This window comes from Panulirus ornatus, chromosome 24 (assembly GCF_036320965.1).
Source record: "Panulirus ornatus isolate Po-2019 chromosome 24, ASM3632096v1, whole genome shotgun sequence".
NCBI classification, from domain to species: Eukaryota; Metazoa; Arthropoda; class Malacostraca; order Decapoda; family Palinuridae; genus Panulirus; species Panulirus ornatus.
The window spans coordinates 16,682,788-16,697,850 of record NC_092247.1 but is presented as its reverse complement, the minus strand read 5'-3'; the positions used below and the strand labels follow the sequence as shown (position 1 = coordinate 16,697,850).

The following is a 15,063-nucleotide window of genomic DNA, read 5'->3' as shown; positions in this document are numbered from 1 at the left end:
TACCAAGTATTAATTATGATTTACAACTAATATCTGTCATTAACATGACATTTTATACTTCTCTTTGTTAAGGTATCATCCATCTTCATAAAAAGTTTTAAATGCTTATTCATGTCAGCACTGTTATGTTGAAGGAGAAAACTATCAGACTCAAGAGATCATAAAAGTACAACGATACTGATTGATGCATTTAAATACAGGTAGAGTATGTCCAAATGTCACTAATCAGGTATGTAAATTCTTCCTGGTACTAATGTACATTTAATCTGGGTATACAAAGTTTGCTCAGTGCTAAGTTCTAAGATTACAAAATACTACAGTATATAAGAAAGTTTCATTCTATGCTCATATGATGCACTGGTTCATGTCATCATCAAGAAAAAGATTTTCTCAAAATTTCTGAAATAATGAGATTAAAAAGACATGGAAAATATACTAAGATGTTCTGGTAACCAGGCTATCATAGCTAATTGCATAGGTCACCTGGTACAAAATATGGAAAATATAGGACGGTATTGAAGCTAATGGAAAAAGCTGAGGTACTTCACTTTTCTCAGAACTATAAACCATGAAAAATCTTTTCAGTCATTAAAACCAATTCTATATTGGTAACCCTGTTTTAACCCCTACAAGTTCTTTGTTGACATAATTCAAGTTTTTCCTTAAATACCACAGTGATGATCCTAAAGAAGGAAAAATCATCTGCATTAGCATCATGATCTGTAATACATGGCTACAAAATAAATAAATACTCCAATATTTACATACAATAATAAAATATACAATTAAACTGTGCATAACTGTATTTGATACATTATATACATATCAATTCATCTTGTTTCTTAACAAGTAAAAACAGCCGTACAAACAATGAAAAATAACAAAAAGGAGCAAAAGGCCAAATTCCCCTCCCACACAAACTTTATGGCACACTATCTCTTTAAACTTCTATGGCATTTACAGTGACAGAAATTCATTGCTTTTATATGTTAAGAAAACAATACAAGTTTTCTTGAACTGCACTGCAAGTCATATTAAAAAATTCATCACCATTAACAATAAACCTGGACAGCTGGTTATGCTGGTATATCAATTGCTCATGTGTATAAGCATGCCACATCCATTTATTGCTCCAGAAAATAGAAATACATTAAATTGGCATTGAGTTTATCATTATCTCCCTGAAGTTCACTTCTGAAGAAGCTGATCAATCTGAAAAACAAAAAAGTTTAAACAGTACATGACAAGTATCTACAATATTCTATCAGTTTTACAAATGTTACATGTATACAAATATTGAAACGACCTTCAAGAACTTACTGCCCGAAAAGATTCCATTTATCGCTGCCCATGTATGGAGCACATCCTAGAGCTGTCCCTAGCTGCCATATCAGACCATGGGTGATACTCAAACATCATACATTCACATACATATTTTCAATAACGGGAGAACATGGCCCCAGTCATCATCCCCTAACTACTAATACAAGCCAGTGATATTAACCCTAATCCTGAACCACCACTATATCTCTGCCCATAGTGCCAAATGCCTATCACCAAAAAGCATTACTCATCAGCTGCTCCAACTGCACTCAGTGATATCACCTCTATTGCACATTACTCATTCAACATAAGTCGATTTTGAATGCAGGAAAAGCAGTAACCACCGATAAAGCAAATCCTAAAATTCCATCAATGCCAATCATTCCATTTGGCTTAACATTAATGCTCATGATCCCTGTGATAAATTAGTCATAAGCCAATTGCAACCTCTCAACATCCTTGACCTATGCAACCGGTCAACTAGACTCCCTACTCATCACCTCCAGCAGCTGAACTCACCAAACATCATATTTTGCTCGCCAGCATCATACAAAGGGCCAAATGGAGCACATTACAAGAACAATCCCTTGACCACTTATCCATCCTGATAAAACACCATCTATCCCATCCAATCAACACAACCAACAAAACACAAACAACAGAAAAACAGACTGACTAGCCTTCACACAGTACAGCAGACATTAAACGACAACCTTGGGACCCTGATGGCGCTGGTTAAAAAAATCTTATGGATATGAGAAAATAAAAACTGACTATTGAAAAATATGGAAATATGACAGAGGTGCTCTATTTCCAACAAAACAAGGAAATTATTGCCTTAAACAAAAATGTACAATGTTGTGACCTTATGTATGTGTGTGTGTGTGTGTGTGTGTGTGTGTGTGTGTGCAGAGAGTGCAGGGCATTGAGTAGTAAGTACTTGGTGTCTTCTTAATAGTAGCTGCATTGTAGGCAAAAAAGATTTAGGGATATGTTGAAACAGCGTTTGTGGTGTTGTAGTGATGGATGATGTTCAGGGTTTAAATGGGAGAGTGTGACTTTTGTTTTCCTGAGGTGTGTGGCTTCTGACTTGCAGACTGGAGTTTTTTAATGAGTTTGGAATTCATTTGTTTTAGTGCTTGTTGGGTTATTTCAGTATAATGATTATGTCTATCACATTTGTTTGGGGAAGGGGAATCTGTGAGTTACTGAAGTGTAAGGCAGAGGTAAGCTTTATGTTACTATTAGGGGACTAATGGTTGGTTATATAATGGTCTAGGTTGGAAAGTCTAGTGCTATTGAATAGAATTAAGTGCCCAGCAAGGTGAGGTGGGACTGTATTAGGAGGATCTTTGTTTCATTGGGAAATAGTTGTATTTTTGTGGTTGCTTGGTTGCTAAGTATTGTTTTGTAAAGTCTGCAACTCTGTTATATTTGCTTTTGAGAGGGATGAAGACTAGGTAGGTGAGGTATAATTTTAAAGTGGAGCAGATGATTGTATAGGATGGTGAGCTATTCTTTTCCTTGTCCAAATCTGGTGCCACTTAGTGTTCTAGGACATCTAGTTTGAGTGTTGCTTTCGTGTTATTGAAGTAGGGAGTGAAAGTCATGTGTGTTTTATGTAATGCAAAGAAGGGCTAGTGTGTTGCTCAATAGGAATAACAGCCATTCATTGTGACTGGAAGGAATAAGCTGGACTCTTGTCTATCTGGGGTTTAAAGAAAGACTGAAGACTTTTATGGGGATGCAGATATTTTGTTCTTAATGAATCATTCTTCCAGTTGTATAATTTAGTGCTGAATGTTTGATGTTGCTGCACTGCTGTGAAAGTTTTGTGATGTGTTTGTGACATTGTCGGCATATGAAAGGACCTTCATGTTGAGGTTTGCCTTAGGTTATGGTAGGCCACGTAGGAGGAGATGGAAGAGAATTTGGGAAAAGTGTTGCTCCATAAGGAACTCAACTGCAGAGATTAAGTATTTTACAGGTGAAGCCATTTTCAGTAACGATGGCATGGTAGCTGATTATGAGATTAGCTAACCACTTTTTGTATTTGTTGTAGTAAGTGATGTCAAGCATTTTTTGTGAGGATGTACCACGGGACATTATCAAATGCTTTTTTGATGTCTATTTGCACTAGTAACTTTTGGAAAGTGGGTAGTGGTTGGTTAAACCCACATAGGATATGCTGTGTGAGCTCGGTGTGGTGGTCAGTATTTGGGTCTGAAGCCATGCTGTATGGGTGAGAGTAAGTTGTTCTTGGTTAACTCTGTTGTGGATTCGAGTTTTGCTGAATTTGGATACTGAGGATAGCAGTGATACAGGGCAGTAGGAGGGTGGGGGAGTTGTGCGATTCGGAGGGTTTTAGAACTGATATATGTCGGCAAGTTTCCAGATGTCAAGGATTTTGTTTTGTAGCCATGAGTATAGCTGAAGATATCCGTAAGTGTTTAGACTGCAAATGGGTCAAAGCATTTTATTTGAATGTTTGGCATTTTGTCATGGCCTATAGCAAGAGAGTTCTTTGAGGTTTGAATTACATTGCTTGTACCAGTGGGAGTGAAGTGGATGCAAAATTGTTTGTGGATGGATTTTGTTTAAGTTATTCATGTCTTTCATGTCTAGGGGTGAGGTTGGTTTGAGGCTAATTTTTGAGTATTGGCTACAGAGTATGTTTCTGTCTTCTTTGGGAGAAGGAATTTCATTGGAATGGGTTGGGAGTGCTTCATAAGTGGGGACTGGACCAGTGTGATAAGAGTGGATTCTCTTTAAAGTGCACCAGGGTTAGTTGCTCTGGGTCTTGTGATTTAAGAGTGTTTATCTGTCAGTGATCATGTTAGTGATTGTTGTTATTTAGACTAAGTGTGATCTCTGACTTTTAGTGATGTTGAGTGGTTTTGTGTGAGCTGTTTTCTTTAATTTTGGGGAGGACTTTGGGTTATATTTCTTTCTGTGCCCTTGTAATTTTTTTTTTTTTTTTTTTTTTTGTGTGTGTGGTTGGAGATTTTACTGAAGCATAAGACTGCATGGTCTACAGAGGAGAAATTATCTATACTGATGTTTTGGAGCTTTGTTTCCAATTTACAGTGAACTCCAATTTATCTGTGGCTCATTTAACCAGGAAATCCAAAGCAATGGCACCATTCAATTTTTCCTGTTTCGATAAATTTCCCAAAGAATGGCACTATTCAATCCTTGTACAGACAAAACTCCAAACAGTTGCACCATTTTCAACTTTCCTATTTAGTTATTCAAGAAATTATCTGTACTGAGGATGTTTATTAGATATTGATGAATTAAAATTTCTAATGAACTCCTATAGCAGGATAACAATAGGATGATAGTCTTTGCCTCTCCTTCCATACCTGTTTTAACACAATACTAATCACAGCATCAGAAAACATAATTTCATTGTATCAATACCTTAAAAGCTCCCTCCCAGTAATGTACAAATACATAATTATGCAGTTTGTTTTGATTTGTAATGCCCGGTGCACATTGTTGACAAATTCTTGTAAAGCTTCTTACTTAAACTGTGAAATTGCGGTATGACCATTTCTTAAGATTTTCATAACAGTTTGCAGTACCTTTTTTCAATTAATTTTGATGAAAAATACATGCTTTTCCATTGCTCATGTTCCCCTCCACCATTCCGGTGAGCTATACAGCTCACAATAAGTTACTGACGAAAAAATGGTGATTTTTATATTTCTACAATCATTCAACCCCTTTAAAACTACCAAAAGGAAATGAGATGTTTGAGGACAATGTGTAGTGTGAGGTGGTTTGATCGAGTAAGTAACGTAAGGGTAAGAGAGATGTGTGGAAATAAAAAGAGCGTGGTTGAGAGAGCAGAAGAGGGTGTTTTGAAATGGTTTGGGCACATGGAGAGAATGAGTGAGGAAAGATTGACCAAGAGGATATATGTGTTGGAGGTGGAGGGAACGAGGAGAAGAGGGAGACCAAATTGGAGGTGGAAAGATGGAGTGAAAAAGATTTTGTGTGATCGGGGCCTGAACATGCAGGAGGGTGAAAGGAGGGCAAGGAATAGAGTGAATTGGAGCGATGTGGTATACAGGGGTTGACGTGCTGTCAGTGGATTGAATCAAGGCATGTGAAGCGTCCGGGGTAAACCATGGAAAGCTGTGTAGGTATGTATATTTGTGTGTGTGGACGTGTGTATGTACATGTGTATGGGGGGGGTTGGGCCATTTCTTTCGTCTGTTTCCTTGCGCTACCTCGCAAACGCGGGAGACAGCGACAAAGTATAAAAAAAAAAAAAAAAAAAAAATGTATATATGTTATTTTAAGTATGTATATGTGTGTGTATGGGTATTTATGTATATATATGAGTATATGAGTGGATGTTTTGGCTCTGAGTGAAACAAAGCTCAAGGGTAAAGAGGAAGATTGGTTTAGGAATGTTTTGGGAGTAAATGTATAGGTATGTATATGTGCATGTGTGGACATGTATATATATACATGTGTATGTGGATGGGCTGGGCCATTCTTTCGTCTGTTTCCTTGTGCTACTTCGCTAGCGCGGGAGAGAGAGACAAAGTATAATAAATAAATAATATAAATATTATTCAAAACTGTGTTTTAGATGCCTTAAAGCAAACATGGCAGCAAATGGAACCATAGAAGCAGAAGCATGTCATAGGGCGGGTGAAGGGATGAAGAATTAGGGAGTGCTGAAGAATGCAAAGAGAGAAAGAACATTATTTGGGAGGGCAAAAACTGGTATATCTGAAGAGTTGTTAGTCCTACCATCTGAAGGAAATGGTAGTCCCAACAATATCATACGGATGTGAGATTTTTTTTTTCAAACTATTCGCCATTTTCCCGCATTAGCGAGGTAGCGTTTAGAACAGAGGACTGGGCCTTTGAGGGAATAGCCTCACCTGGCCCCCTTCTCTGTTCCTTCTTTTGGAAAATTGAAAAAAAAAAAAAAAAAAAAACGAAGGGGGAGGATTTCCAGCCCCCCGCTCCCTCCCCTTTTAGTCGCCTTCTATGACACGCAGGGAATACGTGGGAAGTATTCTTTCTCCCCTATCCCCAGGGATGTGAGGTATGGGCTATAGATAAGGCAGTGTGGAGGAAAGTGCATGTGTTGGAAAAGAAATATTTGAAGGCAATATGTGATGTAAACTGGTTTGCTTAAGTAATGAATGGGTAAGAGAGATGTGTGGTAATGAAGAGAGTGTAAGTGAGAGACCTGAATAGGGCATGCTGGAATGGTTTGGGTATAAGGATAGAATGAGTGAGGAAAGGTTAACAAAGAGGATATTTGTGTTGTAAGTGGAGGGAACAAGGAGAATGGGGAGACTAAATTAGAGATGGAAGGATGGAGTGAAAAAGACTCTGAGCGATCATAGCCTGAACATGCAGGAGGGTGAAAGGCATGCATGGGATAGAATACATTGGAACGATGAGGTATACTATGGTTGACCTGCTGTCAGTGGACTGAACCAGGGCAACTGAAGCATCCAGGGCAAACCAAGGAAAGTTCTGTGGGGCCTGGTTGTAGATAGGGAGCTGTAGTTTTGGTGCATTACATATAACAGCTAGAGAATGGATGTGAGCAGATGTGGCCTTTCTTCGTCTGTTCCTGTTGCTACCTCACAAACACAAGAAAATGTGATCAAGTACAAAAAAAAAATTATACATAGTGGATTAAAGGCATTCAGCATCTTAGATCACTAAGATTCCTTCAATTTATGTTCTAATATGAACAAAGGTGTTCACACTTCTAAATGTGCCATGATTTTCCACTTCACCTAAACCCTGTACACTTCTGTTGTGAGACACACACCTGATATCCTCATGTGCAATAATTCTAGTCCTAAATTCACCCATATCACTGGTCTATCTCTTTTAGGTTTTATCTGTTCTTGCACCTTTAACCATATCACTACATGTTTTCTTCACCAACATATCATCTGATACACGTTCTACATACCCATACCAACTTATCTTTTAGCCATGTGTCCTTCCAATGCCATCCTTTACCTGTGACTTATCTGCTTGATCTAATGCCTACTGTATATGGTAAGTTCTCCATCTCTACTGCTCTTAGTTTATGATTACCTGGACCTAAAAAATATGGTTTCACATCCATTCACTTGATCTGGGACAAGAAAGTATTCTACAAACTCTACAAACACTTTACTTTCAGTAACCCCACTACCCTTGTTTTTGACCATCACTCTCATTTATGTCATCTCAGTTACAAACAATTCCTCTCCATGCACACTGTTTATGTACACTAAACGAGATATATCGAGGAATATTTATATAAAATAAGCCTGATACTTAAAATTCTAAGAAACCTTGTGTTTATGGTGAATAATTACTAATAATGGTGTCACTTTTTGAACTATGCAACAGAAAACACATCGAAAGATGTGACAATGAAAATCTTGATGACAATAACAGGAGTTAACATTATAAGTTCAATACTGAAGACATTAAACAGATGACAAAAATACAGAATAGATAAAAGCATTGCTTTAAGTAGAACTAATCATTGTTTTTAAGATGCGTACCTGAGCTTTATACATTTCCTTTACATCTGCTAGATCTAGCCGGAGCTCCTCAACTTCCTCCACTTTTTCCCCATGCATCTGTAATAAGAATAACCTAAAATAAAATGCAGTTGTGGGACCATTCTACAATTAATCACAGTTATGCTATATGATAAAACCTAATGATGTAATGTCTGAGGCAAGGATTTATAAAATATCACTAAATGCTACACTAAAAAGAGGCATTCTGTCTGTTATTATGAATTAAAAATTGCCATTAAAGCATCACCGCAAGTACAAAAGCTATTTTTCCCGAAACTTAAAGCAATTTATATAACCTGTCAGTCTATCCATGTATGGAAGGAGCTGCCTTCTGCAAGTTGCCTGTCAAAGGTGAGGCATAAAAGGCTGAGCAACAGCACTGGAGAATACCAATTATGCCGAGGAGTAAATGGGATGAATGGTAAGACTATAAAGAAGGGAGCTTGTGGAAAAGTTTAAAAGTTATAATCTGAATGTGCTGAGGATTGGGCAAAACCATGTGCTTGGACAGGGTATATGGAGTGAAAATGGAAATGATGAATACAAGTTATGGGTAGGCATGAAAGGAGTGGTATGGATGGGAATGAATGAACATTATCAGAGAAAACAGAAGGAAGGATGCACAATTCTGCCATCGTCAAGAGTGGGGGAGGGTGTGACAGAGTATGGATGGAATGAATCTAAGAATAGTGTGGATGAAAGGGAAGACTGGAGCTGTGAAGTATGTATATGCGCTGTGATTATGAAGACTAAGTGAGGTAAGAATGAAATAAAGTGATTCTGGGGAAATTTGAATGACTCTAAAAATGGTTTTGAAAATGAGAGCATGGTTGTAATTGGTGACATAAATGCAAAAGTGGGATGCAATGAAATTAGTAAGATAGTTGGTAAATGGGTATTGCCAAGAGTAAATGACAATGGAAGTTAGCTTGTGGATTTCTGAGCTGAGAGGGGTTTATTCCTTGCAAGAACCTTTTTTCAGCAAAAGATGATCCACAGGTATATATGAATGAGAAATGATGGAGGAGAAGGGCAAAGGGATTTGATTGACTATGTGTCAGTAGATGAAATGTTAAGAAAGGCCATGCTATATGCTAAAGTTGTGAAAAGTTTCTTTAGAGACTGACCATTTCACAGTTCTTGTGGGGATGAGATCAGGGAGGTGTGGAGGTATGGTGTAAAAAAGAATGGAGTGGTAAAAGTGTAGGTAAGTGAAAAGATGAATCAGGAAAACTGCAGGGAGAAGCAATAAAAGGAAGAATGAACATTCAGATGGAAATGCAGTGAATGTAGGAATGCAGTCATGTGTGAATGAGGTGTTTAAAACGTTTAAAGAAAGACCATCAAAGGTTGTACAATTAACAGTAGGATACAAGGTCGTGAGATATAGCAATAAAAGTGCAAGTGCAAGGTGGACAGAAGACATCAGAAATGCTGTGGAAAAGAAGAGAAATACATATGGTATACTGCTCAAAAGGAATGTACTAGTTCAGCCAAGGATGAGGTAAGAAAGAGTAGTTGAAGATTTTGGAAGAAAGATGAGTGAAAAGTTTAGGGAAAATGGGAAACTGTACTGCCACATTCATTACTTCTTCAAAATTCCTTTCCATCTTCATTTCACTTCCTCCCTTTTTTTTTAGCAACCCTTTCCTTACTTCTCACACTAATGTTTCCACTCTTACAACCATCTCTTTCCTTTTTCATAATATCATTATTATTATTATTTTTTTTTCTTGTTTTGACTTTGTTGCTGTCTCCCACGTTAGCGAGGTAGTGCAAGGAAACAGATGAAAGAATGGCCCAACACACCCACATACACATGTATATACATACAAATCCACACATGCAAATATACATACCTATACATCTCAACATATACATATATATACACACACATATATACACATGTACAAAATTCATACTGTCTGCTTTTATTCATTCCCATCACCACCCACCAAACATGAAATAACAACCCTCGTCCCCTACATGTGCATGAGGTAGCGCTAGGAAAAGACAACAAAGGCAACATTCGTTCACACTCAGTCTCTAGCTGTCATGTAATAATGCACTGAAACCACAGCTCCCTTTCCACATCCAGGCCCCACAGAACTTTCACTGGTTTAACCCAGACGCTTCACATGCCCTGGTTCAATCCATTGACAGCACGTCAACCCCAGTATACCACATCATTCCAATTCACTCTATTCCTTGCACGCCTTTCACCCTCCTGCATGTTCAGACCCCAATCACTCAAAATCTTTTTCACACCATCTTTCCACCTCCAATTTGGTCTCCCACTTCTCCTCGTTCCCTCCACCTCTGACACATATATCCTCTTGGTCAATCTTTCCTCACTCATTCTCTCCATGTGACCAAACCATTTCAAAGCACCCTCTTCTGCTCTCTCAGCCACACTCTTTTTATTACCACACATCTCTCTTACCCTACTATTACTTACTCGATCAAACCACTTCACACCACATACTGTCCTCAAACATCTCATTTCCAGCACATCCACCCTCCTCTGCACAACTCTATCTAAAGCCCACGCCTCGCAACCATATAACATTGTGGGAATCATTATTCCTTCAAACACACCAATTTTTGCTTTCCAAGATAATGTTCTCGACTTCCACACATTCTTCAACACTTCCAGAACCCTGTGATTCACATCCATTTCCATGGTTCCATCCGCTGCCAAATCCACTCCCAGATATCTAAAACACTTCACTTCCTCCAGTTTTTCTCCATTCAAACTTACCTCCCAATTGACTTGTCCCTCAAACTCACTGTACCTAATAACCTTGCTCATATTAACATTTAATTTCAGCTTTCTTCTTTCACACCAAACTCAGTCACCAGCTTCTGCAGTTTCTCACCCGAATCAGCCACCAGTGCTGTATCATCAGCGAAAAACAACTGACTCACTTCCCAAGCTCTCTCATCCACAGCAGACTGCAAACTTGCCCCTCTTTCCAAAACTCTTGCATTCACCTCCCTAACAACCCCATCCATAAACAAATTAAATAACAATGGAGACATCATGCATCCCTACCGCAAACCAACATTCACTGAGAACCAATCACTTTCCTCTCTTCCTTCACGTACACATGCCTTACATCCCCGATAAAAACTTTTCATGGCTTCTAACAACTTGCCTCCCTCACCATATATGCTTAATACTTTCCTCAGAGCATCTCTATCATATGCCTTCTCCAGATCCATAAATGCTACATACATATCCATTTGCTTTTCTAAGTATTTCTCATATACATTCTTCAGAGCAAACATCTGATCCACACATCCTCTACCACTTCTGAAACCACACTGCTCTTCCCCAATCTGATGCTCTGTACATGCCTTCACCCTCTCAATCAATACCCTCCCATATAATTTCCCAAGAATACTCAACAAACTTATACCTCTGTAATTTGAGCACTCACTTTTATCCCCTTTGCCTTTGTACAATGGCACTATGCAAGCATTTCACCAATCATCAGGCACCTCACCATGAGTCATACATGCATTAAATAACCTCACCAACCAGTCAACAATACAGTCACCCCCTTTTTGAATAAATTCCACTGCAATACCATCCAAACCCACTGCCTTGCCGGCTTTCATCTTCCGCAAAGATTTTACTACCTCTTCTCTGTTTACCAAATCATTCTCCCTAACCCTCTCACTTTGCACACCACCTCGACCAGAACACCCTATATCTGCCACTCTATCATCAAACACATTCAACAAACCTTCAAAATACTCACTTCATCTCCTCACATCACCACTACTTGTTATCACTTCCCCATTAGCCCCCTTCAGTGAAGTTCCCATTTGTTCCCTTCTCTTATGCACTTTATTTACCTCCTTCCAAAACATCTTTTCATTCTCCCTAAAATTTGATGATACTCTATCACCCCAACTCTCATTTGCCCTCTTTTTTGCCTCTTGCACCTTTCTCTTGACCTCCTGCCTCTTTCTTTTATACATCTCCCAGTCATTTGCATTATTTCCCTGCAAAAATCATCCAAATGCCTCTCTCTTCTCTTTCACTAATAATCTTACTTCTTCATCCTACCACTCACTACCCTTTTATTATTATCATTATACAGGCACATGGGTGGGGAGGGGGCGAAGGTTCTGGGAGAATTGAAGAATGTGTGGAAGGTGAGAACGTTATCTCGGAGAGCAAAAATGGGTATGTTTGAAGGAATAGTGGTTCCAACAATGTTATATGGTTGCAAGGCATGGGCTATACATAGAGTTATGCAGAGATGGGTGGATGTGTTGGAAATGAGATGCTTGAGGACAATATGTTGTGTGAGATGGTTTGATCGAGTAAGTAATGAAAGGGTAAGAGAGATGTGTGGTAATAAGAAGAGTGTGATTGAGAGAGCAGAAGAGGGTGTTTTGAAATGGTTTGGTCACATGGAGAGAATGAGTGAGGAAAGATTGACCAAGAGGATATATGTGTCAGAGGTGGAGGGAACGAGGAGAAGTGGGAGACCAAACTGGAGGTGGAAAGATGGAGTGAAAAAGATTTTGAGTGATCGGGGCCTGAACATGCAGGAGAGTGAAAGGCGTGCAAGGAATAGAGTGAATTGGAACGATGTGGTATACCGGGGTTGACATGCTGTCAATGGATTGAACCATGGCATGTGAAGCGTCTGGGGTAAACCATGGAAAGTTCTGTGGGGCCTGGATGTGGAAAGGGAGCTGTGGTTTCAGTGCATTATTGCATGACAGCTAGAGACTGAGTGTGAACGAATGGGGCCTTTGTTGTCTTTTCCTAGCGTTACCTCGCACCTATGAGGGGGGAGGGGGTTGTTATTTCATGTGTGGCGAGGTGGCAATGGGAATGAATAAAGGCAGACAGTATGAATTATGTACATGTGTATATATGTATATGTCTATGTGTGTGTATATATATATATATATATATATATTTCTTTCTTTCATACTATTCGCTATTTCCCGCATTAGTGAGGTAGCGTTAAGAACAGAGGACTGGGCCTTAGAGGGAATATCCTCACCTGGCCCCCTTCTCTGTTCCTTCTTTTGAAAAATTAAAAAAAAAAAAACGAGAGGGGAGGATTTCCAGCCACCCGCTCCCTCCCCTTTTAGTCGCCTTCTACGACACGCAGGGAATACGTGGGAAGTATTCTTTCTCCCCTAACCCCAGGGATATATATATATATATATATATATATATATATATATATATATATATATATATATCCCTGGGGATAGGGGATTAAGAATACTTCCCACGTATTCCCTGCATGTCGTAGAAGGCGACTAAAAGGGGAGGGAGCGGGGGGCTGGAAATCCTCCCCTCTCGTTTTTTTTTTTTTTTTTCTTTTTTTTTCCAAAAGAAGGAACAGAGAATTGGGCCAGGTGAGGGTATTCCCTCAAAGGCCCAGTCCTCTGTTCTTGGTGCTACCTCGCTAACGCGGGAAGTGGCGAATAGTTTAAAAGAAAGAAAAGATGTATATATATATACGTTGAGATGTATATATATATATATATATATATATATATATATATACGTTGAGATGTATAGGTATGTATATTTGCGTGTGTAGACGTGTATGTATATACAATGTGTGTGTGGGTGGGTTGGGCCATTCTTTCATCTGTTTCCTTGTGCTCCCTCGCTAACGCAGAGACAGTGACAAAGCAGAATAAAATAAATAAATATTATCATTATTATTATTATCAGTATTATCATTATCATTATCAGTATTATCATTATTATCATTATTACTCTAATGACTTTCATTATTATCATTATCATTACTTCTACTATCATATTATATGTCATATAGTATGGAAACAGAAAGGTTGTGCCTGAGGTCGTGAATAAAAAGGAAATACATGGTGGATGGAAGACACTAGGAATGCTATGGAAGAGAAGAAGAAGGCATATAGTATACTGCTTAATAGGAATGTTCCAGTGGAAGTTCAGCAATGGAGGCGGGAAGAATATGAAATGTGTAAGCAGATCGTTAAGATGCTAATAGCAAAAAGCAAAGATAGAGTAGATGAAGGTTTTGGAAGAAATTTGAGTGAAAAGTTTAAAGAGATATAAAATTTTACTAGATGGAGGTGAAAAAGGAAAGAGGTGGATGTAAAAGTGGAAAAGTTAATGAGAGAAGTAAGGCAGGGAAGTTGCTAATTTAAAACAAGGTAGTGAAATGAAGATGGAAAGAATATTTTGAAGAACATATGAATGTGGGTGAAGGTGAGGCAGTAGTTGTTCCATGCATGGGTATGGAGGATGGAAGAAAGAAGATACAAGCTCAAGGGCCTACAACAACAAGGGAGGTTAAAAAGGGCAACAATGAGGCTGAAGGTACGATAGGGACCTGGAGTGGATGGGATTATGGTTAAAATGCTACAGTGTTGAGGAGAAAGGGTGATAGAGTGAATGCATATGATATGTAATTTAGCATGGAAACAAGGTTATGCCTCAGGTCATGATATATAGAAATAAAAAGGGAAGTGTGAAATTTTTGTATCTCTGGTAAAGGTAGACTGACTTGAGCTGTGTGGTGGGGAATTGTACACACATAGATAATTGTAAGAATGTGAAGCCAAAGAAAGTTGAGTCAAAAGTTTAGGGAAAATAAGAAATTGTACTGAAAGGTGAAAAAGAAAGGAGGTAGATGTAAGAGTGGAAAAGTAAATGTGAGAAGTAAGGAAGGGGAGTTGCAGAATCAATGGAAAGAATATTTTGAAGAACTGATGAATGTAAGAGAAGGTGAGGCAACAGTTGTTACATGCATGTGTATGGAGGATGGAAGGAAGAGGATAAAAGTGCAAGGGCCCATAGCAAAAAGGGAGGTAAAAAGGGGCAATAATGAGGCTGAAGGGAGGAAAGACACCTAGAGTGGATGAGATTATGGCTGAAATGCTGAAGTATGGAGAAGAAAGTGTGACAGAGTGGATGCATCTGAAATGTAATTAAGCACAGAAACAAAAGGTTGTGCCTGAGGCCATGAGACATAAGAATAGAAAGGGAAATAGATGATGGATAGAAAAAATTAGAAATGCTATGGAAGAGAAGAAAAGGCATATGGTAGATTGCTTAAAACAATGTACCAGTAAAAGTTCAGCAAAGAAGGTGGGAAGAATATAAGATATGGACACAGAATATTAAGAAGCTGTT

At 38.6% G+C, this 15,063-nt stretch overlaps 1 protein-coding gene across 2 annotated transcripts in view; it reads right to left on the bottom strand.

The window, feature by feature from the left end:
- Positions 1 to 248: 248 nt before the first annotated feature.
- LOC139757124 (uncharacterized) overlaps positions 249 to 15,063 on the bottom strand; it is a 459,373-nt gene continuing 444,558 nt past the window's right edge. Inside the window, exons 24-25 of one of the 2 annotated variants that reach the window (XM_071677224.1) lie at positions 7,872 to 7,949; positions 249 to 1,212 (exon numbers count right to left, since the gene is read on the bottom strand). In XM_071677224.1, the coding sequence (XP_071533325.1) occupies positions 1,189 to 1,212; positions 7,872 to 7,949 (102 nt within the window). In that variant the 3' untranslated portion in view covers positions 249 to 1,188. The remainder of the gene's footprint in view (positions 1,213 to 7,871; positions 7,950 to 15,063) is intronic. The other variant, XM_071677223.1, reaches the window with a different exon arrangement.